We start from the raw sequence: 25,878 nt of genomic DNA on the forward strand, positions 1-25,878 counted from the left end.
AACACGGATGGCTTGTGTCTGCCTCTCCCGTGGCATCGGGGAGTGTCTGCCCATGCCAGCCGTGCCCACTGGGAGTCTGCAGGGCGATCTCCCGACCGCTGGGCAGACACGGACCATGCAGGGCGTGGGGCTCGGAGAGAGGGTGTGCTGGAGGTGGTGCGTGAGGCAGGACCACACCGGCTGGGGATTTGGATGTTGGGCAAAGAAGAGACTTAGGAGGAGGTGAGGTGTGTTAGGCAGGTGTCTCCACCTCGGCACTGTTGACACCTCTCAGTGGTGGCTCATTCTGTGTTCCAGGGGCCTGCACAGTGCTGAGCAGTGTCCCTGGCTTCTGTCCGTTGGCGCCAGCAGCACCCCCCAGTTGTGACAACCAGAATTATCTCCCGTTGTTGTCATGTGTCCCCAGAGGCCTCAGCAGGGGACACTGCTGCATTGGCCGGCCACACGTGCCTGGACGAGGGGGTAGAGCCCCTCATGGCTGGGCTGGATGTGCCAGCCTTGGTGGGCTTGGCCTCTTCTGGCTCAGGGCCATTCTGGGATGATGTGGGCTGCCTTTGGTAAGTGCTGGAAATGTTTTCATAAAGACAGGAGAGGTCCGGCTGAATGGAAACTCCCCCTCCAGCATCAGTGTCCTCTGCTTCTAATCGGGTGGAACATCCAAATGCCTGAGGTTTCCAGGACCTTGAGGAAAGGGGCCACCCAGAGCAGGGGTCATTTGAAACTACTCTGCCCGGCCACACTTCAGACCCTGTGTTTCTTCAAGTCACTCCTAACCTTTTGGGTCTGACCTCACATTAGAACTCCAGGTGTCCCGAGGGAAGTGGGCGATGTGCGGGCCAGTGCAGAGTAACGGCCCCACACGCTGCACTCTGGGGTCAGATGGGGGGGGGCCTCCCTCGGCTTTGCTGAATGTTCCAGAAAACTCAAGGGCTTCAGAGTGATAGACGTACTTCTTTCCAAAACTGTGCAAATGGCAGCATTTGTAATTGTTGTTTTTTATAGGTGGGGAGGCATCGTTCTCTGGTAGAGCCCAACCTACAGAAACTGAGAAGGTATTCAGTAGAAAGGAGGGTCGTTCATGCAGTGCAGTGTCACACAGCCATGAAAAGTAATGAGGTCGCGCTCTATTTGCTGATGCGGAAAGGTCTCTAAGAATGTTGTTCATAGGTTTAACAAGCGCACTGAAGACCTAAAGTTGTAGACCGTACACTTTTTTTTTTAAGATTTATTTATTTATTTGAGAGAGAGAGCGCATGCACATGGGAGAGCATGAGCAGGGGGAGGGGCAGAGGGAGAGGGAGAGAGAGAGAATCCCAGGCAGACTCCCCGCTGAGCACAGAGCCCAACTCAGGGTTCAGTCTCACAACCCTGAGATCATGACCTGAGCCAAAATCAAGAGTCGGGCGCTTAACTGACTCAGCCACACAAGCGCCCCGGACCATACACGTTTTAATTTCAAATTGCAAACTTTCAGAAAAGTTGCAAAATTAAAACAAGAACTCATATTCCCTTTGCCCTGATGCCCAATTGTTGACAATTTTCCATTTTTGCTCTATTATTCTCTATCCCTCACCCCCCCATATGTATACTCCCCCTATTGTACCTGTTGGTCTGAGCACCCTCAGTGGTCACACCTGTGTTAGGTGTCGCTGTGCTGAATGTTGGCTGTGTTCTAATTCCATCAAGCTCTCCACATGTATCGGTTGGCTTTCTGCTGTACAAGGAGTTCTCTCTTCTTTCTGTGTATTTATATTACTATGGTTTCACAAATTCCTGTTTTATTCAGTGGACCATAATCTATTGCTTTCTTTTTTTTTTTTTTTTAAAGATTTTATTTATTTATTTGACAGAGAGACAAAGAGAGACACAGCGAGAGCGGGAACACAAGCAGCAGGGGTGGGAGAGGGAGAAGCAGGCTTCCCGTGGAGCAGGGAGCCCGACACGGGGCTCGATCCCAGGACCCCGGGATCGTGACCTGAGCCGAAGGCAGACACTTAACGACTGAGCCGCCCGGGCGCCCCTATTGCTTTCGTTAATTTGACGTTCAGATTGTTTCCTGTTTGGCCCATATCTCAGATTTGGCTGCTGGGTGTAAGTGCTAGAGCTCTATATAGCTCTGGCCTTTGGGCACCCCCACTGTTTTTATTAGCACTCCTTTGCTTTTTGGCAGAAAAAGATATTCCAGGCTCATTTTGTACTTTTTCTGCCCCAGCCCTGGAATGAGCCATTTACTCACAGAACTCTGGATTCTTTTTGCAAAGAATGGCATTGAGAAATCAAGATCTGGGTGCCAAGGGTTCTTGCCGCTGCTGGGGTGTCTCACTCACCAGGCAGAACGAGGACACAGGTGTGTGTAGGTGTGTGTGCACAGACGCGTACGCACATCCCGAAGGTCCTGGTGGTTTTGTCCCTACTTCTTGAAATCCTTGAATTCCATCCCGACACGACAGAGTCAATCTAGTCTTTCCTGTTTCATGTTTGTAACTCTTTTCTCTCAGTGAGAAACCCGTTCCCATTACCCTCAACACGGTTATTTATTTTCTCACTGCACCGTTATTTAAACAACGTGCTGACCCACTGGGCCACTGGCTTGTAAGCTGCTCCCTCCTTGGGCCTGACTCTACCACTAACTCTAACCGGTGCTAAGAGCTTTGGCTGATGTAGTAAATTATTGAGAAAATAGAGGAAGGAAAGAAGGAAGGGAGTTTGCTTAAAATTTGTTATAAACTTAGAGGCAATGAAAATACAAAATACCAGAATACGTGTGATGTAGCTAAAGCATTGCCGAGAAGAAAAATCATAGCACTAAAAACACTATGAGGGAGAAAAGGAAAGTCTCAAATCAGTAATCTAAGCTTCCACCTTAAGAACTTCTAAAAATAAGAGCAAAATACACCCGAAGCAGGTAAGCAAAAGAAGGAAATAATAACGATAAGAGTAGAAACCAGAAGAGTTGAAAACAGAAAAGTAATACAGAAAATCGATGAAGTAGCTTTGGAAAGATCAGCAGCCCTGGTAAACTTCTAGCAAGACTGAGGGGGAAAAGAAAGACAACACAGTTCCCACTGCGAGGAATAAAACAGGACATCAGAACAGACCCTGCGGACACCGGCGGGCAGCGGAGGAATTTCACACACAACCTACCTGTGTGCATTTAAGGCCCAGATGGAACGGTCCAATTTCTCAAAAGCACAAGCCGCCACAGCCCACCCAATATGCAATAAATAATCGAATGACCACATTGCTGTTAAGGAAATGGCATTTGTAATTTAAAAACTCCCCCAAATGAACTCTCCAGGCCCAGATGGTATCACTGGAGAATTCTGCCAAATGTTTATAAAGAATCACATCAATTCTGAATGGTCCCTTCCAGAAAAATAGCAAAGGAGGGGATGCTTCCCAGGTCTCTGGGATGTTCGTAGTACCCCGATAGGAAAACCAGATGAAGACTGCACAGAGGAAGAAAACCAGAGGTTCGTGTCCCTCGTGACTTGGTGCAGCTCTTGTCCCCACGGAGGTCTGCACACGGGTGTTCACAGCAGCCCCAGACCGGAGACAGCCCAGTGGCCTCCGTGGGGGAATGGTGAAGCGGACCGTGGTGCATCCCTCCCACGGAAGGTGGACGGTGACTCCGGGTGCCCGACAGCAGAGACATACGCTGAGTGACAAAAGCCGGCCTCGCCCCCTTATGTACCGCGTGATTCCATTTATAAAACATTCTTGAGGTGTCGAAAGGACAGAATTGGAGAAGAGATTAGTGGTTTTCCGGGGTCGAGGTGAGGGCAGGAGGGAAACAGGCGTGGCCGTGGGGGGACAGCAGGTGAGGTCCCAGGGGCGATGGCATGTTCTCTGTCCTGCCGTTTCGGTTCTGTCCACGCCAGGCCCTGACACCTGTGACGCTCCTACCGTTTTGCAGGACGTTTACCACTGGGGGAGACCGGGGAAGGGCCCACGATCTCTCTCTTATTGTGACAATCGCGTGCACATCTAAAATGATCTCAAAATTAAAGGCTTCGTTAATGGAACTTTGCAAGATAGATAAATAGGTGCTGGCATATGCATATTTTTTTTCTGAAAGGTACCCTCCCCTGCCCCCCCAAGAAACCCCACATCCATCAACAGCATGTGTCAGAGACCTTCTGCTCTAGGTCATAAACCACCCCAAAGTGTGGTGTATTAAAACGTCAGATATTTATTATTTCTTGGGATTCTGTGACAGAAACACTGTGGCTTTTTTTTTGTCCACAGTCCACCACATGGTGGAGGAGCCTGAGGAGAAAGATGGAAGGGATGTCGCTTGTGTTTATTTTGTACCTTTTCTGTGATGTTTTTTGTGTCTTCTGTTTTCTCACGAGTGTGGCAGAAGTTACCTGGGTGATGGGGCCATGAACCAGGTGTTTTAACGTTTAGGTAAACTTTTGCCAAGGACGTCAAGGCTTCGGGGGAAAGGAGGGGCCGGGCTGTTGTCCCTGCCTCGGCACCGGAGGCCCCACCGGCTTTGCTTCGCCCACTGACAAGGAGCCGCATGATTTACTGCTCGGCGGCTTCGCCGGTTCAGCCCGAGCCTCCAGTCTGGAGCGCGAGTGCTTTTGTCTCTCTCCCGCCGCATTTCCGCGGATGCAGCCCGTTTCTCCAGGGCCGGAATGGCCTCTGTTGCATCTGTGCCCGTGGGTGGTCCATAAATACCGACCATCAGGGCTCTCGAGACCGAATCGGAGGGCCATGTCTGCCACCGCTTTAGCCTGGGCCTGGAAGGTTCGGTGCCTCCCTGGGAACCCAACGGGCAGAGAGAAAAGCCCGATGAGCCGCCTCTGTGGGGGTCCGGGCCAGCAGTCCCCGAGAGACTCTGGTGAGGGCCCCAGCCTGTGGGCGGCCCAGGGGCTGGAACTCACATGCTTCCTCTCCAAAACACGGCCTCATCAGATGGTAGACAGTCACCTGGTGTGGAAACACAATTATTGCCCGGGACTCACACAGCCCCACCCTGGGGCCTTTGTGTTCCACGGCCTGGTGTGGAAAGTCAGCCTCGGGCCTGGGCTCCCGGCCTGGCACCGGCCACTGTTCTGCACCTGCTGCCTATCTCACGCCCCCGTCCCTCCCAGCTTTCCCGAGGGGCCCCTCCCCGCCCCAGGCTTGCTGCCTTTCCTTGCCTCTGCCCCCACCCCGGGGGACGAGGACATTTACCGACCGGGGTCCTCATGTCCACCCTTGGAGGAGGAAGCCGAGGCCCAGAGCAAGGCCCTGGGGGCCAGAGGTGGGCCGAGCCAGGGTCCAGTGGCTCTCGCCCACTTGTGGGCTCCGCGGATCCAAGGGCGACACGGATTCCCAGACCCTGGGGTTTGTGGGCGGCCTGGAGGAGCCAGGGGCCCGGGGGGGGGGGGTCTCTGTGCTGCTGTCCAGACTCTGGGGACTGAGAGAGGCCTGTTAGGGTCCCAGCGGGAGCAGGCGAGGCTTTGCAGGAGTGTGTGTGTATGCACGTGAGCACGCGTGCATGTGCATGCTAGTGAATGTGTGTGCTCACATACGCGTGAGTACGTGTGTGTAAGTGTGCACATCTCCTATAAGCCTTTCTCCCTTCGTCTGAGGAGGCTTTTTGAAAAGGTGACGGTGGCCCGTGAATCTGCGCGGGCGGGAGTGACTGTTGTTGCCGGGAGCCATCCATCCTCTCCGTCCTGGGAGGGGTGGGTTGAGCCCAGAGCCTACCTCGGCGGCCCCAGGAGCCCCTCCCAGGCGCCAGGGCCCTGTGCCTGGGACCCCGCGGGCTACTGCTCAGGGTGCTCCCTGCCCCACCTCTCGTGCAGTGGAAAGTAGCCGACCGTCAGATCTGTAGACCCCACCTGTGGAGGGACGTGAGCTTCTCATCCGGTGCCTGAAGGTCCCCCCAGTTTGCGTCGAGTAAAGCCCCCAAGAGAAGGATCATTACCCCAGCTTTCCAAGAGGTGCTGTTTAAACATCAGGAACCCCTATTTTGAGCCCCTCATTTGTCATTGGAGGAAAAGACCCCCTCGGAGCAAATCTGCATAAACTCCCTGGTTCCCAGAAACCCGGGGAGCCTGCTGGCCAAGCTGGCCGCAGAGGGGGGACCTGACCCCCTCCAGTGGGGATGGCAGTGGAGACTCCTGGCCCCTTACAGACCCTGGGAGCTTTTGTCTGGTGAAGGGCCGGGCTGGTGAGGGGCTGGCGCCGTGCCCCGTGGATCTCGTCCAGAGCAGAAGTTGTCCCCACGGAGATCACTGGGGCCTGCAGGAGACGCTTATTAGTACCCAGAGCTGAGCACGCAGGCCTTCCAGCCCTCGGCCCCGACGGACCCCCGTCATACACGTCCACCAGAAGAGCACAGGGCCCCTGTTTTATCCATGGCTGGGATCGTTCGTGAACTAGGCTTGGCCACCTAAGGAGACGTTAGGTCCACCTTGGCCTGAGAAACGGAAGGCGCTGGTGTGATTTTTTTTTTTTTTTTTTTTTTAAGAAACTCTAGAGTGAGCACTTGGTTCTGACCCTTGTTGAAAATCTTCTCTTTTTAACGCCCCCAAACACGGAGCATCTGTTGGCACCATCCAGCATTTTCTGGGGCTGCTCTGGAGAAGAACAGGGGCTTCCCTGAAGACACAGTTACGTGCAAGGTGCGAATTGCTCCTTTTTTCTTTAAAGACGTAAAAAGAATTTTTTCTTTTTTAACTACAAGAAAATATTAGGACAGCAACAATATAGGGAGAATGGCCATTTGCACCTTTTTTTTTTTTTTTGGCTTTTCATCCCATCTTTTTAGCAACCACAGGGCAGCAGCAAGCTTTTGTGGGACGTTCCCCTCACGCCTGGGGTGCGGTGCCAAGCCCTTCACATTCATTCTGCATTTCATCCTACAAGGGAGGTGCTATTTTTACCCGTTTTATAGATGAGTCTGGCGGGCACGGAAGTCAGGTGACTTTGCTCTGTGGGGTCAGGATGTGAGCGCTTGGCCTCCGGGAGGCGATGCTCATCAGAGGCTGTGGACATGCTGTCCACGGCTGGGCCTCACGTTGGCGTGAGACCAGCTTCAGGCACTCTGCAAAGGGGCTCAGATCCACTTTTCTGTTTTGTTCCCAAAGGACCCTGAAGGTGGTAGCCATGAACTTTTCCAGTCTCTGGAAGAGGCCGCCCAGGCGCCAGGTGGTAAGGACGCTGCCCCCGGCCACGAGCGGGTGAGGGAGTCAGGAGCACCTGACCGCTCCTCAGCCGCAGCTGTGCACAGGGACTTGGCGTGTCTCCTCGTGAGAATACGCAACTGTCTGCCCCACCTGGTGGCCAGTAAGTGGCCTTGCCTGACTGGCGGGCAGCTGTTTGCTGCCAGCCCCCTAAGGGGGATGCTGTGTCCTCAGGACAGAGGTTTCTAACGTCTTTACAGAAAAACAATCAAGAAAGGTCTGGGCTTTTTTTATCCATTAAGGATAAAAGCTTGAGAAGTAAACACTTTTACAACTTAATTTTGGGGAGCTTCTGCTGGCCACTGAGTTGACTTTTTACCCCAGCCGCCTGACTGCAAATGCAGGTGACGTGGGACAAGGGAATGAGCCGTTGTCCAGAACCGTCTCCGGGCCTGGGCTGTGGGCACCAGCTCCACACGGAGGGAGGGGCAGCCGGGTTCTCGGTGAGCAAGCCATTTTGTCCTCATGGAGACACAGAATCGTGTGCCAAGTTCCGAAGACGCCTGGCCAGTTTCACGGCCTTGGGGAAGCCTGTCTAGTCTGTGTAGCTCTTGGGTTCCTCCCGTGTTTACTGTGTGGCAGATCCGGAGTGCAGGTGAGCCTGACGTGCATGGCGTCCATGCATTGAGTCTGATGTGGCCAAGCCTTGTCGTGGGATACAGTATGAGCGGGCAGGTGGGGTTCCTGCAGCAGGGACTTGCTTTCGGGGGGACGGGGAAAGCAAGGCAAGTTGGGACGAGAAAAATCAAGTAGCCTGAGGTGCCTGGGGGGCTCCGTCAGTTAAGCATCTGCCTTCGGCTCAGGTCATGATCTCAGGGTGCCGGGATGGAGTCCCACGTCAGGGAGCCCGCTTCTTCCTCTCCCTCTGCTGTGCTCTTGCTCTCTGTGTCAAATAAGTAAATAAAATCTTTAGAAAAAAAAAAGTAAAAGAAAAATCAAGTAGCCCAAGTGCCCTGAGAAGAATCAGAAGGGGTGAGAGGTGATAGCAAGTGGCTGGGCCTTGAGGTTAAACCCCCATGTTCCTTGACCTATCTTTCCCACGTTCCTTCTCTACCCGTCTCGTGTGTGGTACTGGTGGTGAATCCCTGCAAATAAGGATGTAGACTCATCAGCACCTCACTGTCCCGGGGTCCAAAGCACCTGCGTGCAGGCTTGCCTGGGGAGCAGGGATCCTGTCTGGAGGGCAAGAGGGAGTCCACACCCACGTGGTACAGGTGGGAAAACTGAGGCTCAGAGTGGTTTCCAGCTAGACCGTGTCCTGCTACCTTCCTACCAGCGTGGGCACTCCCTGCAGGCCCGCCTTGGGCCTCCCTGGAGTCAGCACCTTGGTCCCGTGTTTTGAGTTCCCCCAGCGTCCCACTGGAGGCCCCTGAGGAATTTGGTGTGGATCCCGGAAGCACGTGTGCATCTGGATGTTACTCTCCTCATGACCCCATCTTCCAGTTTGCTTCAAAGAAATGCCATGCCTGCTTCCTGGGGAGGGCTGGCCACCTCTGTGCTGGGACCGGCGGAGTCTGGCCCACGTTTCCTGGGGCAGTGGTTGTTGCCCCTCGGGCCCTGTTCAGCAGACCCTCACGTCCGGTCTGAGCCCCAGTGCGTGTGAGAAGTGACAGTCGGTACACGTTCCAGGCTGCATTTTGACTCCTTAGGACATTCCCAAAGTCCAGCCGTGTGTGAATTCTTTGATGTGAATTTTGGTCGATCATTTCTGACACAGAGCATGAATCCATTTATTTCCCAAGACTTGCTGCTCCTGGTGTCTGGTTTCGAGGCACCCCCATGCTGCCTTCCCCCCGCATCCAGCATTTGAAACCGAACCCCATCAGCCTCCCTGATGAGGAATTGTTTGCAGCAGCGTAAAAGGCTGTAGAAATGTGAGTACTTCGTAAGGACCAAATGCTTTTGTGCACACAGAAAATCTCCACCAGCTGCTTGAGAGCATCTGAATGGAGGCGCATGGGGAGGGTCTGCACATAGAGAAGAAAATAAATTGAAGGAAAATAGAAAGGGACAGACCCTAAGTGATGACCTCTGAGGGACTTACGGAGAATCAGGAACGTGGATCTGCACAGAGTTGCACAGCTTTTTGCTTTCGGGTCCCCCCTCAAAGCACATGGCAGCCCTCTTGGTTTTTCTCGCTTGGCGGCAGGGGTGAGCCTGGTGGGGTCTGTCCTTGCTGGCCCCAACTCCACCTGCCCCGTGGCGGGCTCTGCTCAGGAGGGGTGCCGGCGTCACCATCTGCCGGCCCTGCCAGCTGGCTCATGCCTCTGCTTTTGCCCGCTTTGCTCGGACCCTGAGTGTCCAGGCCTGGCTGCTGCAGCGCGGGGCCCCCCGGGGCCTGGCTGGCCCCCTGACCAGGCGAGCCGAGCCCAAGGAAAGGAGAGGCAGGGCCACCAGCCTTCGCCCTGCCTGTGTCCAGCCCGCTTCTAACGTGAGAATTGTTGCCACGTGACCTCTTTACTGCCCGCGTCTTTTTCTTGTGTGCAGATGCGTGGCACACGTTCACAGTTCTTAAGAATGTTAGAGACCGTTTGTTTTGTCTTGTTCTTTCTCTTGTTCTGTGCACCTGTGCCAGTGGTGCTCCGGCGAGCTCTCTCTCATCGCCTGTGCCAAATCCCCGCATCTGCGCTCCGAATGGGCAGCTTAACCCGCTCTCTCTTCTTCAAACACGAGAGGCGGACACACAGAGGTAAGCCCGGGGCTGCCACGGTCCTCCGATTTCTGCCCCGCGGGGGGTTCCTTCTACGTGCTGGCCGTGCGCGGGAAGACACGCTTTGTCGTCCCTCGGCAAGAACACGTGACCTGAGCCCAGATCCAGCGCACCTGCCCGTGTGTTCATCTCGCGTCTCTGAGCTGACTCGGGCTGTCTGCGCGGCGACCTGCACACCTCCCGCCTGACGGAGAGCTTTCATTCTCTTCCTGCATTTTATTGCTGGTGACGGTCTCAACACGAAGGCCTCGCGGTGCATTTTATCCCCACTTTCCGATCAAAATGGGAAGGAGCTTCCCAGCGGTTATCCAGTGGACCGTGGCCACGGGGGTCGAGGAGGGCGGATGCCCATCCAGACAATGGCAATTCACATCACGGAAAAGGAGCCGTTGTAAAGTGAACACCTCTGCCGTTTAGCGCATTCACGACATGGTGCAGCCTTCCCCCCCATCCAGGTCAGAGATCTTTCTAGCACCCTAAGAGGAGACTCTGTAGCCACTAGCACTGCCTCCCGATCTACCCCCCACCCCAGGCCCCAAAACCACCAGGCTGCTTTCTGTCTATGGATCTGCGTGTCCTGGACGTTTCACATAAATTGAATCCGTGCAACACGGGACCTTTTGTATCGGCTGCTTTCACTTAGCGTCACGTTCTGGAGGCTCATCCACACTGTATCAGCTGTCGCCGCCCCATCCCTTTTAAAGGCTGGATTGTAATTCCGTGGAATGGAGAGACCACATTTTGTTCACCATCCTTCTGCTCACGGACACTTGGGTGGTTTCCACCTTTTCGCTATCGAGAACGGTGGTGCTCTGAAATCCGTGAGCAGGTTTTTGCGGGAGTCCCTGTTTTCAGCTTCTCGGGTCTGTCCCCAGCAGGGGAGCTGCCAGGTCCTCCCGTGACTCTTAGAGGAGCCCCCCCGATGCGTCCCCAAGCCCCCGTGCATGCCTCTCCCGACACGTCCCTCGTGTTCTCCTGCCACGGCTGACCACGCAGCGGCTGTCGGCGCGTGAGGCGGACGTGGCAAGTCGCTGTCCCGCGTGCTACGTGTTCTGGGGCAGCCTGAGAAGGGGTGGGACAGTGGGGTGCTCTGTGGGGCAGGGGTCCCCCCAGATACTTCACGGTGTCTTTCCTGCTGGTCCTTTTCGTTCCTCATCTGAGAATGTTGCTCTCGCAGCCAGAAGGGCCATCACTTCTGACCTGACCGCCCGTGGGTGCAGGGGCAGGAATCGAGAAGCAGGTGTTGGACGATGTCGAGCAGACACTGTGTGTTCTCCTGAAAGCCGACGGGCTGGTTTGATGACGTGCAGGCAGGCTCTGACGTCTGTCTTCACAGTGGGCTGCCTCCAGCCAGCAAGTGCTGCTCTCAATGCAAGTGCTGGTGTCCGCGGGGGCTCTCGCCTCCCATCCTCCCTCCCTCGCCACAGTGCTTGGATCCCAGGACCCTGGCCCGTTGATTGCGAGCAGCAGTTTATAACAGTTGCAGTCTTGCCAACAGCAGCTCTGCTTCATTAGAGCTTTCCAAGGGTAAACGTCGTTGACGTCTTCCGAGAAGGCTCCCACCCAACCCCCAAAATGCAAATTATAAGTCGTAAAGATAACGCGGGGCTCGCACAGCCGGGGGACGGTTCTTCCCCCGGGATGGCGCCTAGCACTTAAGTAACCCGTAGTAGGCACTTGTACATGTTTTTCCAAAGCAGGCTGCCGTAACAGAGGGAGAAAACAGATGATTTTTTTATACTCATCTAACTGTTGCTTAACGGAAGGTGAACTCTTTGAGGATGTAGCTTATCAGATCTTGTGATCTCATCAACTGATATAAAAGAAAATGAAGAAGATGATCCAGGAACCGGGGTACGGGGTCACGTGGTAAAAGCCTCCCTTGGATTTACCAAAGAAGGGTTCTCAGGAGAATCATGTGCTTTATATTAATGTCACTTTTGAAGTCCCTGTAATATAGAGAGGACAGGTATTCTAATATGAAATCCTTCTCTTGTGGGCAGAGAAACCGAGGTTCAGTGATGGGCCTTGTCCATTCAGATGGTTGGCCAAGAGGGAGTGGAAGGCTCAGCTGAGGTCACCATGTACAGTGGTGTAGGCTGTGCACTGCACAACTTGGGGTTAGGGGGACACCACCAGGGTGAATGGCGTAGCCCCTGGCATCACGCAGTTTGGCCACCTGGCTGAGCTCCTGTTACCAGCAGCAGCTCCTTGTCCTGCCTTCCTGCCCAGTGTCCTCGATCGAGTGGATACTTCTTTACTCCTCTGAAAACCCGAAGATTTCTTTTTAAATGAATTGTGAAGTTGTTATTTCCCTATTAAAAAGACATGGAGTTGATTTAATCAAATTCTCTGTATTTTTACCACTCCCTGTTTCCAATACCATTATAAAGAAGCATAAAATTGCAGCATTTTATAAACTCAGGCAGACCCCAGAGCTCTCGTGTGGTGGCACTGAGTCTTGTTTTTAGGGGTGAGGGCTGTCTGGGTGCACGTGTTTGGGTCCTTAAGGGGCAGGCCAGGAAACTGGCACGGGGGATGCCCAGGGACAGGGGCCAGGCTGCCTGGTGTTACTATCATTGGACTCTAACCAAGGCCTCCTTGAGAAGGGAACGTGCTTCTTAAGAAGTGAGCCAGCTCTACCCAAAGCCACCAATTCCAGGGTGCTGGGTGGGGAGACTGTGCGCGTGAGACCCTCGGACGGGCCAGGGGGAAGAAGCTCGAGGCAAGTGGGGCTTGGTCTTGGGGCAGGAAGGGTGGTTGGCTTCAGGCCAGTGAAGGGCATGGGAGGGTCATCCCAGGATGAGGAAAGGCCTGGGTCCAGGAGTGACTGGAAGCCCCTGGGGGTCCACACTGTAGGAACGCGGAGGGGTGGGCCAGACCCCGGTCAAGAGGTGTGCAGCCGCGGGTCCAGTCAACGCTTGGGCTCCCAGGCAGAATATTCGGAAGGAGGCATCTCAACACTTTGGTCTTGGCTGCTATAACAAAATACCACAAACTGGGTGGCTTAGGACACCAGAAATTTGTTCCGTCATGGTTATGGCGCCGGAAGTCCAGGATCAAGGTGTCAGCAGGGCCGAGCTCCGTCCGAGGGCTCCAGGGGAGGGGCCCTCCTTGTCTCTCCAGATGAGGGTGGTGCCGGCGGCCCCTGGTGCTCCTTGGCCTGGAGCACCCCACTCTGTCTGCCTCCATCGATCACCACATCGCCCTGTTCCTGTGGCTCTGTGTCTGGGCCTTGTAAGGTCCCCAGTCACATGGGATCAGGGTCCACCCTACTGTAGTGTGACCTTGTCTCAGCTAATTATACCTGCAGACCGTTCATTTCCCCGGAAGGGCTCATTTCGAGGTTCTGGGAAGGACATACATCTTAGGGGTACCCGGGACAGCTTAGGGGTACCCGGGACAGCTGTTTTGGGGGAAGTAATTTAAAACAAGGCTGTCCACATGTGGTTTCCTGTGTCCTCAGAGCCTGTGGGCGGGCAGCATGTGCCTGCTGGTGGGAGCACATGCTCATGCCTTCTGTGCTTTCTCTTCCCACAGCCCAGCATCGGCCGCCTGGGCCTGCCCCACGGGCCATCTGGAGAGAAGGTGGCCGTGGTGACTGTGGACAACTGTGACACGGCCGTGGCCGTGCGCTTTGGCAGCCTCATCGGGAACTACAGCTGCGCTGCCCAGGGCACACAGAGTGGCTCCAAGAAGTGAGCATCCCAGGAGGGGCGAGGCCTAGGCAGCCCCCCGCCCCCGCATGACTGCTACTCCCCAACAGCGTCGTCCAGGGCAGGACCCCGATGCCGGGCACCTTGGGCCCAGCACCCTGGCAGCCCCAATCCAGGCTGGAGTCACAGTCCCTCCCATTGTTTGGGGCACCTTCCCTCTGACATGTTAGAACCTTCTAGAATAAGTCCCCTTATCACTTCTGCCGAAGTAACGGCCAGGTCAAACCCACACTTGTGACAGCTGGCTTGCGGGCCCCAGAGACTGTGGGGCGGCTGGCCTCGATCCCTCGGGCCCAGGTCCCCGCGGGCCAGTAAACGTCCGTCCGTTAGATCCTGGAGGTTTTCTGCAGATCATGCTAACTCCAACCAGACTGACGACGCAGACAGCTGCCACGCCAGTCTCCTGAGCCAAAGCAGACGTTCCTGTTCCTTTCTAACCGTGTTTTGGTGGAGTATTCAGTAAGCTTTGGAAGTCCACGGTTAGACCACCTGATCCGTGCTGAGCATCTGGAGCAGCTATGGTGGGGCTGGGACTGTGCCCATTTTACTGATAAGAAAGATGTCGCCGGAGAGATTAGGCCTCTTGCCCGAGGCCATGCAGCTGCCCCTGCAGAACCAGGGGTCTGGTTTGCCGTGAGCTCTTCAAGGTCATCAGAGGTCGGAGGCGGGTAGTGCCACTGGTTGGCATGGGCTCGGGCCTGCTGGGCTACTTGCTCTGCGTGGGCTGGACTGGCCCAGGCTGTGGGTGGGGACTCCGTCTTTCTGGATCTGATGCAGGGTCGAGGGGCCAGGGATGGCCCTAGAAGGAGGACCTGCCCTTTGTGTTCTGACCTATTGGCCGGCAGCCTCCCTGTTCAGTTACTGACCTTCAAGAGGATGGGTGTGTCTGGTGGCGCATGCCACCGTGCCGTGACGGCAGCCTCAGGAGCCCCGCGCCGCCTCTGGCCACCCAGGAACAGAGGCCAGAGGGGTTGGCTTTGCATCCCCAGGTCCCTGGATCTGACCGGCCCTCTGCTCCTGGGAGGCGTCCCTAACCTGCCTGAAGCCTTCCCGGTGCGCAATCGGCAGTTTGTGGGCTGCATGCGGAACCTGTCTGTGGACGGGAGGAACGTGGACATGGCTAGCTTCATTGCCAACAATGGCACCAGGGCAGGTACGGCGTGGGCGGCCATGCAGGGGATGGCCACCTCCACAGCCCAGGCAGTGACTTCTTCTGGAGCCAAGCCTGTGTGCGCCTAGCCGTGGGCCTCCAGGAGGGGGGCCCTGGCTCACAGATGTGCCGCTCCCGGGGCCTGGGTGTTCTGCAGTGTGGGGTGCGGGGACGCCACGGGGCCGGGCTGGGCAGGGCACTCGGGCCTGTCACCAGGGGACCCGGCCAACGGGCAGGACCGGTAGTGCGTCCTGTGCCACTCCAGGTCTGACACTCTTACTGCTGCCAGAGGGTCCCGGGCTGGCCTGCCTCCCCTCAGGGCCGCTGCTCCCCGGGCTATCTTCCCACCACATGGGCCGGTGTTAGGGAACAGTGACTGGTCCCCCGTGACCGACGCACCGTCTACTCGTGTTTCCCACTCTGTGTTCCCAGGCTGTGCTGCTCAGAGGAACTTCTGTGATGGGACCTGGTGTCAGAATGGGGGCACCTGTGTGAGCAGGTGGAACACTTACCTCTGTGAGTGCCCGCTCCGGTTTGGCGGGAAGAACTGCGAGCAAGGTGAGGGGCTGGCCCAGGTGCCCATCTGGCCTCGGGGCCTCGGGGACCTCACTGCCGGGCGTCCGGGCTCACACGGGGGCCTGCACGTCCAGAGCCGCGGCCTCTGGTGGTGCGTGTGTCCTCAGGCGTGGGCCCTGGTGGAGCTCAGGAGCACACACAGGACCTGGCTGGGGTGAGAGGCTGGGGGGCACATGCAGGAAGCTGGGGCAGCAGCCGGATGGACACCCGCCCACGCCCAGAGTTCCTGTTATGGAGGCCGCGAGCCCAGAGAAAACAGATGCCAATGTTGGGTTCATAAGAGCAGGAAACAGACAGCCCAGGGCGCACGAGGTCATCACCCCCAGAGGCAGCCCCCAGCTGGTGTGCCCTGTGCTGTTGGCCACTGCGGCTCGTCTTTAAAGCCTCGTATGAGGACTGGGCCGCCCCGCCCCGCTTCTCTGTGACACACGGGGTCTGGAGACGGTGAGGCCCGTCTGGCACCCAGTTTGTCCAAGTGTAACAGACTGCATGAGGCTCTCGATCTACCCATTGCCACCTCCCTGGGCCCCCCCCCCAAGTGTCTCGGAGCCCTCGGCTGGCCAGCAGCCTCCCCACTCCCATGCACATCACCAGGAATAGGGCGACAGTGGCCTGCGTGCCTGGGGGTCGGAGCCCACCCCAGGCACAGACGAGGGCTGGTCAGGCTGCGGGGTTGAGGTGGGGGTGCACACGTGTGTGGTATTCACTGCGGGCTCACACTGTCCCACGGGCGTGGGGTGGGACAGGTGGGTTGTGCCCAGAGGGCCCCCCAGCACCCCATCCGCTGAGCCCAAGGATTCTGAGCCACCGCACTCTGCCTTCCATCCAGCCTGAGAGCCCCTTGTCATGCCCTGGCCGGGACTGAGAACACCACCCTGACCCCGGTCTCAACCTCCCCCCGCCCAGGAAGGTGGCAGGTGCCCCAGGGAGTGGGCTTTTGTAAGCCTGTGGCTCCTGGACTCAGGATTAGGTGCTGGACACATGGCAGTCTGAGACCGGCTTTTGAATTGAAATGAAAAATCCCCCCCTCTCCCCGGGAGCCCGTCCTGCCCTCCCTGCAACTGAAAAAGGTTCTCCGAGGCATGTCTGATGTCCGGGGCTCTGCATTTCTGTGTCTGCAGTCATGCCTCATCCCCAGCGCTTCAGCGGGGAGAGCCTCGTGTCCTGGAGCGACCTGGACATCACCATCTCTGTGCCCTGGTACCTGGGGCTCATGTTCCGGACCAGGAAGGAGGACGGCGTGCTGATGGAGGCCACGGCAGGCGCGTCCTCCAGGCTCCATCTCCAGGTGAGCGAGAACCACGTCCCCCCCCCCGGGGCAGTGGCAGGGCCGGTGTGCACCCCAGGGGTGCAGCCAGAGCTGCATGGAGGGGGCGGGAACCTCGCCTCTCGCCACCCCCACCTCTGCCCACACCGGCCCCGCAGGGTCCCCGGTGTGAGGAAGGAAGGGAACATGAGCCTGCTTTCCCAGCCGGCCGCACAGTCTCGCCATTCATACCTGGGAAGCGCGCGGGCCCTCCAGTTGCAGCTGCGATTCCCACGGGGGTGGTCGATTCCAGCGCTTTGTTTCTTCCTTTATCCCCGACATGGGCTGCGTGCAGGGCTGGCTGGACCCAGTGGCCCAGCTCCTCGGCGGCAAAACTCAGCCAAGGTGTGTTTTAGACCGCGGCTGTGGCCCCCGGGCATTTCGGAACTGCAGGGGGCGGCGAGCACCTGCGGGTGGGGACAGGGGGTCCCCGAGGCTGGAGGCAGACTGTGGCCGCGTGCTTGAGGGGGCCACGTGCACGGGCTGGCGCCCCGAGTTTACGCTCTGCCGGGAGGTTCCTAAGGGTCCTCCTGAACTTGGGATCTCCTTGTGCGTGTGCTCTCTTAATCTTTTTGGAGTTCACCGTTTTGTTGATTGAAAACGTTGGATAAGCAGTTCCTAAAAACCTTGAAAGCGTGATTTTAACATGCTGTACTCCCTAGTTTTTGCTCCACAAATAGCTCCCCCTTGCGTCTTCCCAGCTCCGTAGAGATTTCATTTGGGGAAACAGGGGGCGTTCCTGCAGGTTGTGAGAGTCACCCAGCGACCCCAGCGGGCTGGCCAAGTGCAAGCAACTCTCACCCTCGCTGCCAGCCTGGGGTACTGATGTATGGGAGGGTTCAGGAGACTCTGCCCCCGGGGGGCTCAGGGGGCAGGCCTGCCATTGTCTCCCGTCTCCAGGGACTTTCTGTCTGCAGTGATGGCGGGGATAGGAGGTTCTTGTCCAAACCCTCCACCTCGGAGTCCCCTTGACTGGGGGGCCACACTTGGGGGTTCTCCCCCCTAGAAAGTCCCACCTCGTGACCCTTTTCAGACCTGATCTGCCTCCCGACACAGCAGCGGCCTGTGGGACCCAGGATTAGAAGGAATTCCATAGCCAGGTTGCTTTCTCCTGCCTTTCTTCGGTAGTTTCCTTTAAGTATGTATACGTGTGTACGTGTGTGTGCATACGTGTGTGTGTGCATGTGCGTGTTGGCACATGTCTGCGCGTGTGAGTGTGATGCAGGACCTGGGTGCATGTGACCCCCTTCGCACGGGTCATTCACAGTCTTCAGCCACACTGAGTGTCCGTCTAGACCAGCCTCGTCTTCCGCCTCGGGGCTGAGCCGCCCCTGAGGACCCCACTGTGCTCCCAGGACGACCTGCCCAGCTGTGACGGCTCTCCTGGTGGTGGGGGGTTCCTCACGGAGCTGTGTGTCGGTCCTCTCCACTGCCCTGGGCCCGGAGACTGCTCTGCCCAGTGTGGAGTGGACTTAGTTCCCAGGCAGAGCGGGCTGTGCTGGGGTCAGAGGAGGTCAGACGTGAGACGGACCCCATGGAGCATCCACCTCAATCTCTTTTTGCTCAGGGGAAGCCTCGTTCCCTTGTCACCTGGGCTCTGTGGTGTCCACAGGGCCCCCTTCCATTGCCCCTCTGGGCTGTCCTCCTGGAAACACTTGTGAGTGGCAGGGACAGCGGGCGGGGACAGAGGCACTGCCCAGCGCCCCCTGTGAGCTCCGTGTCGGAGGTCAGCAGGGGCTGGACCCCGGGGACTCCCAGTGGACGGACAGGCCCCGGACTTGCCCACAGACCAGTGAGGACCGGGCCCCAGGGGGCTGTGACTAACCCTGTGTGGGCAGGGAGCCCCTGGCGGAAGCCTCTCCCTCCCCACCTGCCCTGCTCCCCTGCCTCACCGCTCAGCAGCGGCCCCAGCACCGGCCCATTCAGGTTGGACTGAAGGTGCAGTCTGTGTATCCCGTAATTACAGCATCATTGTGTTTCCCTTATTATCTCGCGCTTTCGGAGGTTTACCAGCAGTCCCAGAGGCTAGCTCTGGGCCAACACTTGGCAAGCACAGTTCTGCCTCGGGATGGTATTTTTTCTCTGTGGTTGTTTCAGTGTTGGAACAAATTAAATTGGCTGTTTTCGACTCAGGTGATGGATTGGAACTTGCAGGTTGTCATTTGGCAGTGGGGGTCTCTGTAGGAAAAAGGTACGCTTTCAGGAGGAGCAACAGTGAAAGCCACAAACACCCGTATTGTTTGAGTAATTATGTTATGGGTAGCTAATCCAAAAATTTAGGGTTTTTTTTTTTTTTTTTTTTTTTTTTGCCAGGGACTATGGGTGGCTCCTCCCCATTGAAGGCTGGGTGGCAAGACTAGTGGCCTTGAGGGGGAGGATCCTCCAGACCCCAGTGGCCACCCCAAAGGCCACTCCAGGGCCTGAAGGGTGGTCAGCTGGGCGCTACAGGAATGGTCTGTCTGGGTTATCTCTAGGTGGTATGTCTGAAGGCAGGCCTCCTGCAGGCTTGTGAGCTCTGTGAAGCAGCAGCATAGGTGTTCCTGGCGTCCGTGGCAGGCCAAACCAGCTTCGTAGTCATCCTATAGCCCACACAATTTGGGTAATTGCTCTCAGGCGCCCTCACTCCGCCTGCATTGTCAAGGGGGATCACCTGGCTATTGTGAAATACCCCTCTTAAATCCGACAACAGACTGGAGGGGGCAAGCAGTCACTGCACGTGGGCCTGGGATTCATTCTATCGCCTTTGTCTGTAGACAGATGTCATTTTTGTGTTGATCCACCGGCCTTGGGCTTTTGTTGGCAAGGACAGTGAAAAAGCATAGCCAGGGAAATGAAGCAGGTTGACTGAAACTTCCGTGGACAAAAGGAGACACAGCATAAAATGGTGAAGTCACCTTCTTGATTTCACTCTCGGTTAAGACTAAAAACCAAAACACGTTATTAGTTGTGTTATCTTTATAATCAGTTAAAAATATCTTCTGTTTTTCCATCATTATTTCTTTTTTGATCCATGGGGTGTTTAGAGGTATGTTTTGGGGCACCTGGGTGGCTCCGTCGGTTGAGCGTCCCACTCTTGATTTCAGCTGAGGTCATGATCTTGGGTCTCAAGATCGAGCCCGCATTGGGCTCTGCACTGGGTGTGGAACCTGCTTCGGATTCTCTCTCTCCCTTTGCCCCTCCCCCCACCCGGGCTTGTGCACACTCTCTTCCAAAACGAAAAAAAAAACATTTTTTTAAAGATTTTATTTATGTATTTGACAGAGAGATAGAGAGAGAGCACAAGTAGGCAGAGAAGCAGGCAGAGGGAGAGGGAGAAGTAGGCTCTCTGCTGAGCAGGGAGCCCGATGCGGGACTCGATTCCCAGGACCCTGGGATCATGACCTGAGCCAAAGGCAGCCGCTTAACCGACTGAGCCGCCCAGGCGCCTTGAAAAAAATATTTTTTTAAAAAAAGATTTTATTTATTTATTTGAGAGAGAGTACGCACGCACACAAACAAGGGGTGAGGGGTAGAGGGAAAGGGAGAAGGAGACAATCTCGAGCCGACCGTGCGCTGGACATGGAGCCCGAAGTGGGGCACGATCCCATGACCCTGAGATCAACACCTGAGCCCAAATCCAGAATCAGACACTTAACTGACTGAGCCACCAAGGCGCCCTTCAGAGTATGTTTCTGAATCGGCAAACAGGTGGCATTTTCTAGTAAATCATTTTGTTGTTGATTCTAGCATAGTTGCAGGTCAGAGAGGCATTCTGTGGGATTTCAGACCTTTGAAATGCATTAGACTTGCTTCACAGCGCAGCATTTCGTCTTTTTTGTGAATGTCCCACCTGTGCTTTGAAAGAATGTGTGTTCAGCAGTTGTGTTCTATATACATCAAGTGAGTGAAGTTTGCTAACTGGGCTGTTCAGACCTTCAATGTCATTACTGATTTTTTTTTGTCTCTCTGCTCAGTTATTGAGAGAGATGAGTTTAAAAAGTTTGCAGCCCTCATTGTGGATTTATCTCTTTACGCTTTTAGTTCTGTCAAGTTTTGCTTTGCACATTTTGAGGCTGTGTTAGTAGGTGCATACAAGTTTAGAATTGTTTTATCTTCCTGGACAAGCAACTCAGACATCATTATGAAAATCACTTTTATTTCTAGAATTTCTTTGTTTGCCTTCAAGTCTACTTTGTCTCATTACTAGAGCCACACCAGATTGCTTTTGGTTGGTGTTTACATGATATATTTTTTTTCTAGTCTTTTACTTTCAACACTTCTGAATCCTTATATCTTAGGTGTGTCTCTTTTAAACAGTGCATTAATAGTTGTTGTCGTTATTGTTTTTCTAAGCTATTCTTTTGCTTGAAACAATCTTTCAACACAAGTATCTTAGGTGAGTTGCAGTGCTATTTCCCCACCTTCTTACGTGTCTTTACACTGGGTAGCTTGAATCTTATCTCCCGAAATGGAACATTATTTATCCATAAAAATAAGAGTCTAATGGTCACCTGAATCTGTTTCCTTGGAAGTTCTGTGGTTCCCATTATTGTTATCAAGTCTGTGTCTGATGATTCTATTTTATGGATTCCCTGGGTGGTGGGGCGGGGGATGGTCTGTTTCCATCCACTCTTTCTTGCTTCTCTTGGTTTTCGTGCTCACTGTCTTATCTCCTCCGGTACTTGGTTATTTTTGATTGCTGAACATCATATTGAAAATGCAGTGAGAATTTGAAACTAGAATGGTGTTGGGGCGCCTGGGTGGCTCAGTCGTTCAGTGTCTGCCTTCGGCTCAGGTCATGACCCCAGGATCCTGGGATCGAGTCCTGCATCAGGCTCCCTGCTCGGCCGGGAGCCTGCTTCTCCCTCTCCCGCTGCCCCTGCTTGTGTTCCTGCTCTGGCTATCTCTCTCTCTGTCAAATAAATAAATAAATAAATAATGTTTAAAAAAAGAAAAGAAAAGAAAAGAAACTAGAATGGTGATATCCCTGTCCCTCATGTTTGCTTCCAGCCAGCACCCCCACAACACCCTGGCTGGGCTCTGAATTCCAGTTTTTATCATCCCAGCCCCAGGAGCCTGGAAAGCGTTGCTCAACTTCCAGGCTCAGCCGTGTCTTCCAGAACCAGCTGTCAACCGTCAGTGGGAGCGAACACCAAGCTCACTTCTGCAGATTTCCATTTTCTACCTGGTTGTGGCTCTGTAACTCTGCCTTGAGTCATTCTGATGCCTTCAGACAGCTGTGCATTAGTGTTTATCTTGTGTTTCCAGGTGTTCTCAGGAGGAGGGTTGGTCCAAACTACCCAGTTCCTTCATTAGGGGAAATAAGATCTTGGCATTACTCCTGGCTATGTTTTCTTAAAACATGAACGTCTTGGGCGAGTTACTTTGCCAGCGGCTGTTTTTTTTTTTTTTTTTTAATAGAGATATATAAACGTGGTGGCCTGAATCCTGTGTCATAAAGTGAAACATATGTCTCCAAAAATAAGAGCTCAGTACTCACCTGAATCTGTGGTTGTTCCCAGTTATTAAGTCCAGTGGGCTTTATCTTACACGCCCTCTGTCCACATTTGACACTTCTTGCCACAGAAAAAGGCATGTAAGTGCAAAGAGTAATACAGGCAACAATAAGAAATTAAACTTGGCCTCATTTTTAAGTCTGTCTTTGGCCCAATGCCCTATAGTAGGTCTGTTTGCATGGCTTTGTTATTTCAGTGACTGCAAAGCATTTTCTGTTCTGTTGTCATCACATCAACTGATAGGTCTGGCTCTCCCTGTCCTCCAGATCCTAAACAACTATGTCCAGTTTGAGGTGTCCCATGGTCCCTCAGACGTGGCATCCATGAGGTTGTCCAGGTCACGTGTGACTGACGGGGAGTGGCACCACCTGTTGATAGAACTGAAGAGCGCCAAGGAGGGCAAAGACATCAAGTACCTGGCGGTCATGACTTTGGACTATGGGTTGGACCAGGTGAGTTGGCACCTGTACCCTCTTTGGAACAGACACCTTCACTGGGCCCATGGGAGAACAGAGTGACCCCTCCATGTGCCAGGATAAGATTTGGGGGGTCACACATTCTGGGCCCCTCTGAGTTTGGGTCTCAATTCTGCCTTATGCTATGGTCACCAGTATCTGTACCTCAGCCCCTTTCCCGATGGTCAGCTCCTGGACTCAGGAACTGGGCTCTATCTGTGTGTCCCATCATGGTGCTGTTAGCGCCTTCTGCAGTGGTTTCTTTTAGCAAAGCTGTCCTGAGTAATGACTGTGTGCTCGGTGCCATGCCTCTGGGGTACAAAGATAAACAATGCACAGGTCCTTTCCCTCATATGGGCTGTGCGTGAAGGTGGGTGAGAGATGAGCCCTGCGTAGCAGAGGGGGCCAAGGGATACCAGACAGGTGCGGGGGCACCTGGATGGGCAAGTGGCATTCCAGGCAGGGCTCACTGAGAGCATGCTTGGTGAGCCACACTGGATTTCCACGGTTTGCACACACTAACAAGGGGCCTTTTTTTCTGGGATACTTCAGGGGCTCCTCGTGATTTTTGTGCCCCTGGAGTCTAGGCTCATCTCCCACTTGGTTCTGAGAATAAATAGCTGTTGTGTTCAGCGTTCAGCCTTCCAGGACCTGAGGGTCCCGCAGGGACTTCCTTAGATTCCTGCCATGGTGGATGTATTTTAGATTTGCTGCCATCTCCCTAGTTCACCAGGGTTGTCTTGGAGTGACTCATTAGTGGCGCCCATTATGGAGGTGGTAGCATTGCCCATGTCCCCCCAGTTTGCCATCTTGGCTGTGCTGGGATGTGGACATGTGTCCTGCGACCTGGTTCCCACTCCTGCCTGTCACACACAGACACCCTGGCTCACCCCCCTGTTTGGAGGCCCAATGCCCTCGGGCCGTGGGGAGTTTGCCAAAGTGACCGTGTTTTAGCCTTTGAGCATGTTCTCCCCAGAAGATATTTTCAGCGTGGTGGATGTAGCCCCCCTCTCTTTGCATAGGACACGGTGCAGATCGGGAACCAGCTCCCGGGGTTGAAGATGAGAAGCATCGTTGTGGGCGGCATGTCAGAAGATAAGGTCACGGTGCGCCGCGGTTTCCGGGGCTGCATGCAGGTACGGCCGAGCCGTGGGGGCCGCCCGCGGTGCTGTTGGTCAACCTGCTGGTCTTCAGCAAATGAATAATTTGTCTCACAGCCAACCCCGCCTTAGCAGATCCTGCTTCCAACTTAGACCCATGTTCCCCACAGTCCCCCTGCATCCCCATCACCGCGCCACGGTCCGTCAGCTGCAGCTCTGCCTTCGTGTCCTGTCTGGCGTGTGGCCCCTCCCCCCACGCTCACCTGAACCAGTGCCACCGTTGTCCCCCGGAGCAGGTGTTCTAGCGGCAGCCGGAGTGAGCTGTTTATCAAGTAGCTCCGCGCGTGCCCCCCTGGCCTCCCGGGCAGAGAAATAAACTCCCTACGTGCCTTCCCCTTCACCGCCCCCACCTCCCCAGTGACCGCCTTCCACCTGTCCGCCACCCTCCACTGTGGAACTTGCCGTGGGCGGCCGCACGTGGTCCCCATCCTCCGCCAGGATGCCCCCTCCTCCCACGAGGCACCTCGCCTCCCTCCATCAGTAGCCACGCCCTCCCGCCACCCTCATTTACTTTCTCTTCATGACACCAAGCATGGAATTACGGGATCGTGGACTCACGTGGTCTTTGGTTCCGGGCAGCCGGTCTGCGTGCCTGGAGCACATGCCTGAAGGCAGCAGAAGTGACCCTGCCCTTCCCCACGCCAGTCCCCGCTCTGCACATAGATGAGACGTTGCTTTTGGGGGACCAGAGAGAATTTGGGGCTCGCTTAACCCCTGGTTAGCTTTTGATGTTCCTCCAACTCCAAGACGCTGGACTGAATCCGACTGCCCCCTTTTTAACTCAGGGAGTGAGAATGGGGGAGACCTCCACCAACATCGCCACGCTGAACATGAATGATGCCCTCAAGGTCAGGGTGAAGGACGGCTGTGACGTGCAGGACCCATGCACCTCCAGCCCCTGCCCTCAGCACAGCCGCTGCCACGATGCCTGGGACGGCTACTCCTGCATCTGTGACAAAGGTGGGAGCCCCGTGCCCGCACCCCCTTGTCCTGAAGCCCGTCAAAAGAGGGCAGTGCTTTGGTGTTGCGAATACATCGGGAAGGTGAAGCTGGAGCACCCCATCAGTGCTCTGGGTCTGCGGAGGCCTCAGCCTTGTTTTGTAACCAAGGAGAGGGGCCCCTCTTCTCAAAGTTTGTTCCCACGTCTGGCCCTCACTTGGGACACAGGGGGACACTTTAGGCTTTATCCTCAGGGCACATGATGAGGTGAGGGAGAGAATTCGTGAAAAATCCACGCTTTCAAAGATTATACTTTCAGTAGTCGCCTCTGGATTTTGAGGTGCTACTATCCTGCATGGCTGGTACCTGTCCACCGTGTGACCTGGGGTGGCCAGGACTCCCTCCCCCGCACCTCCTGCGGGGGACCCGGGAGGCCCTCATCTCTGCATGTCCAGGTCCGACCCACCAAATGTTGGTGTGTCCTGCGACCCCGAGCGTCTCTACCACGTCCCTCCATGGTGGCGGAGCATGGGAAGTGGAGTCTGGGGAAGACACAGATGGCCCGAGACGTCTTAACCTGGAGGCTCTGGCTCTGCCTCTAGAGGGGGGGACATGGAGTGTCGCAGGCAGGTTCTGGGGTGGCAGTAACGCTGGCCTGTCCCCACAGGGTACTTTGGAAGGCAGTGTGTGGACGTGTGCCATCTGAACCCCTGCGAGCACGTCTCGGCGTGTGTGCACAAGCCCGGCTCCCCGCGGGGTTACGTGTGTGAGTGCGGGTCCAGCCATTATGGCCAGTACTGCGAGAACAAGTAAGAGCACCCCCCTTGTGGGGTTTGGCTGCCACGTCTCCCCTCATGTCTCTTCTCCTCTTGGTCATTTCATGCAAAGACATAGAATTGTGGCTAACACGGGCGCAGTTTTTTTTTTTCAAATTTGTCATGAAATGAATAAGAATCTCACCGAGCATCTCAGACTAACCCTGTTTGAGCATGTTTCCACTCCAGAAACATGCGACATAGCGTCTGCATCTGCACGGAGCAGGCGGGCGTTGAGGTGCGGGGACCTGCCCTGCACGCCGGGAACAGAGCGTGGCTTGTGGAGGCCGCGGCAGCCCCGCAGAAACACGGCAGCTGGAGGCCGGGTCTCAGGGGGCCCCGGCTGCCGCGTGGAGCGCGGGAGGAACAGGT

The 25,878-nt window shown here is 55.4% G+C and overlaps 1 protein-coding gene across 4 annotated transcripts in view; it reads left to right on the plus strand.

Moving 5' to 3' along the window:
* Nucleotides 1-25,878, plus strand: part of CELSR1 (cadherin EGF LAG seven-pass G-type receptor 1) — a 136,742-nt gene that overhangs the window by 80,983 nt on the left and 29,881 nt on the right. For all 4 annotated transcript variants that reach the window (XM_073882615.1, XM_073882616.1, XM_025882031.2 and 1 more), the window contains exons 6-13: nucleotides 13,435-13,592; nucleotides 14,600-14,763; nucleotides 15,193-15,318; nucleotides 16,458-16,624; nucleotides 22,404-22,589; nucleotides 23,615-23,728; nucleotides 24,538-24,712; nucleotides 25,359-25,500. In XM_073882615.1, coding sequence (XP_073738716.1) covers nucleotides 13,435-13,592; nucleotides 14,600-14,763; nucleotides 15,193-15,318; nucleotides 16,458-16,624; nucleotides 22,404-22,589; nucleotides 23,615-23,728; nucleotides 24,538-24,712; nucleotides 25,359-25,500 — 1,232 coding nt within the window. The remainder of the gene's footprint in view (nucleotides 1-13,434; nucleotides 13,593-14,599; nucleotides 14,764-15,192; nucleotides 15,319-16,457; nucleotides 16,625-22,403; nucleotides 22,590-23,614; nucleotides 23,729-24,537; nucleotides 24,713-25,358; nucleotides 25,501-25,878) is intronic.

Source organism: Callorhinus ursinus, unplaced genomic scaffold, assembly GCF_003265705.2.
Source record: "Callorhinus ursinus isolate GAN/ISIS: 27379988/994484 unplaced genomic scaffold, GSC_fseal_2.0 scaffold48, whole genome shotgun sequence".
Taxonomy (NCBI): domain Eukaryota; kingdom Metazoa; phylum Chordata; class Mammalia; order Carnivora; family Otariidae; genus Callorhinus; species Callorhinus ursinus.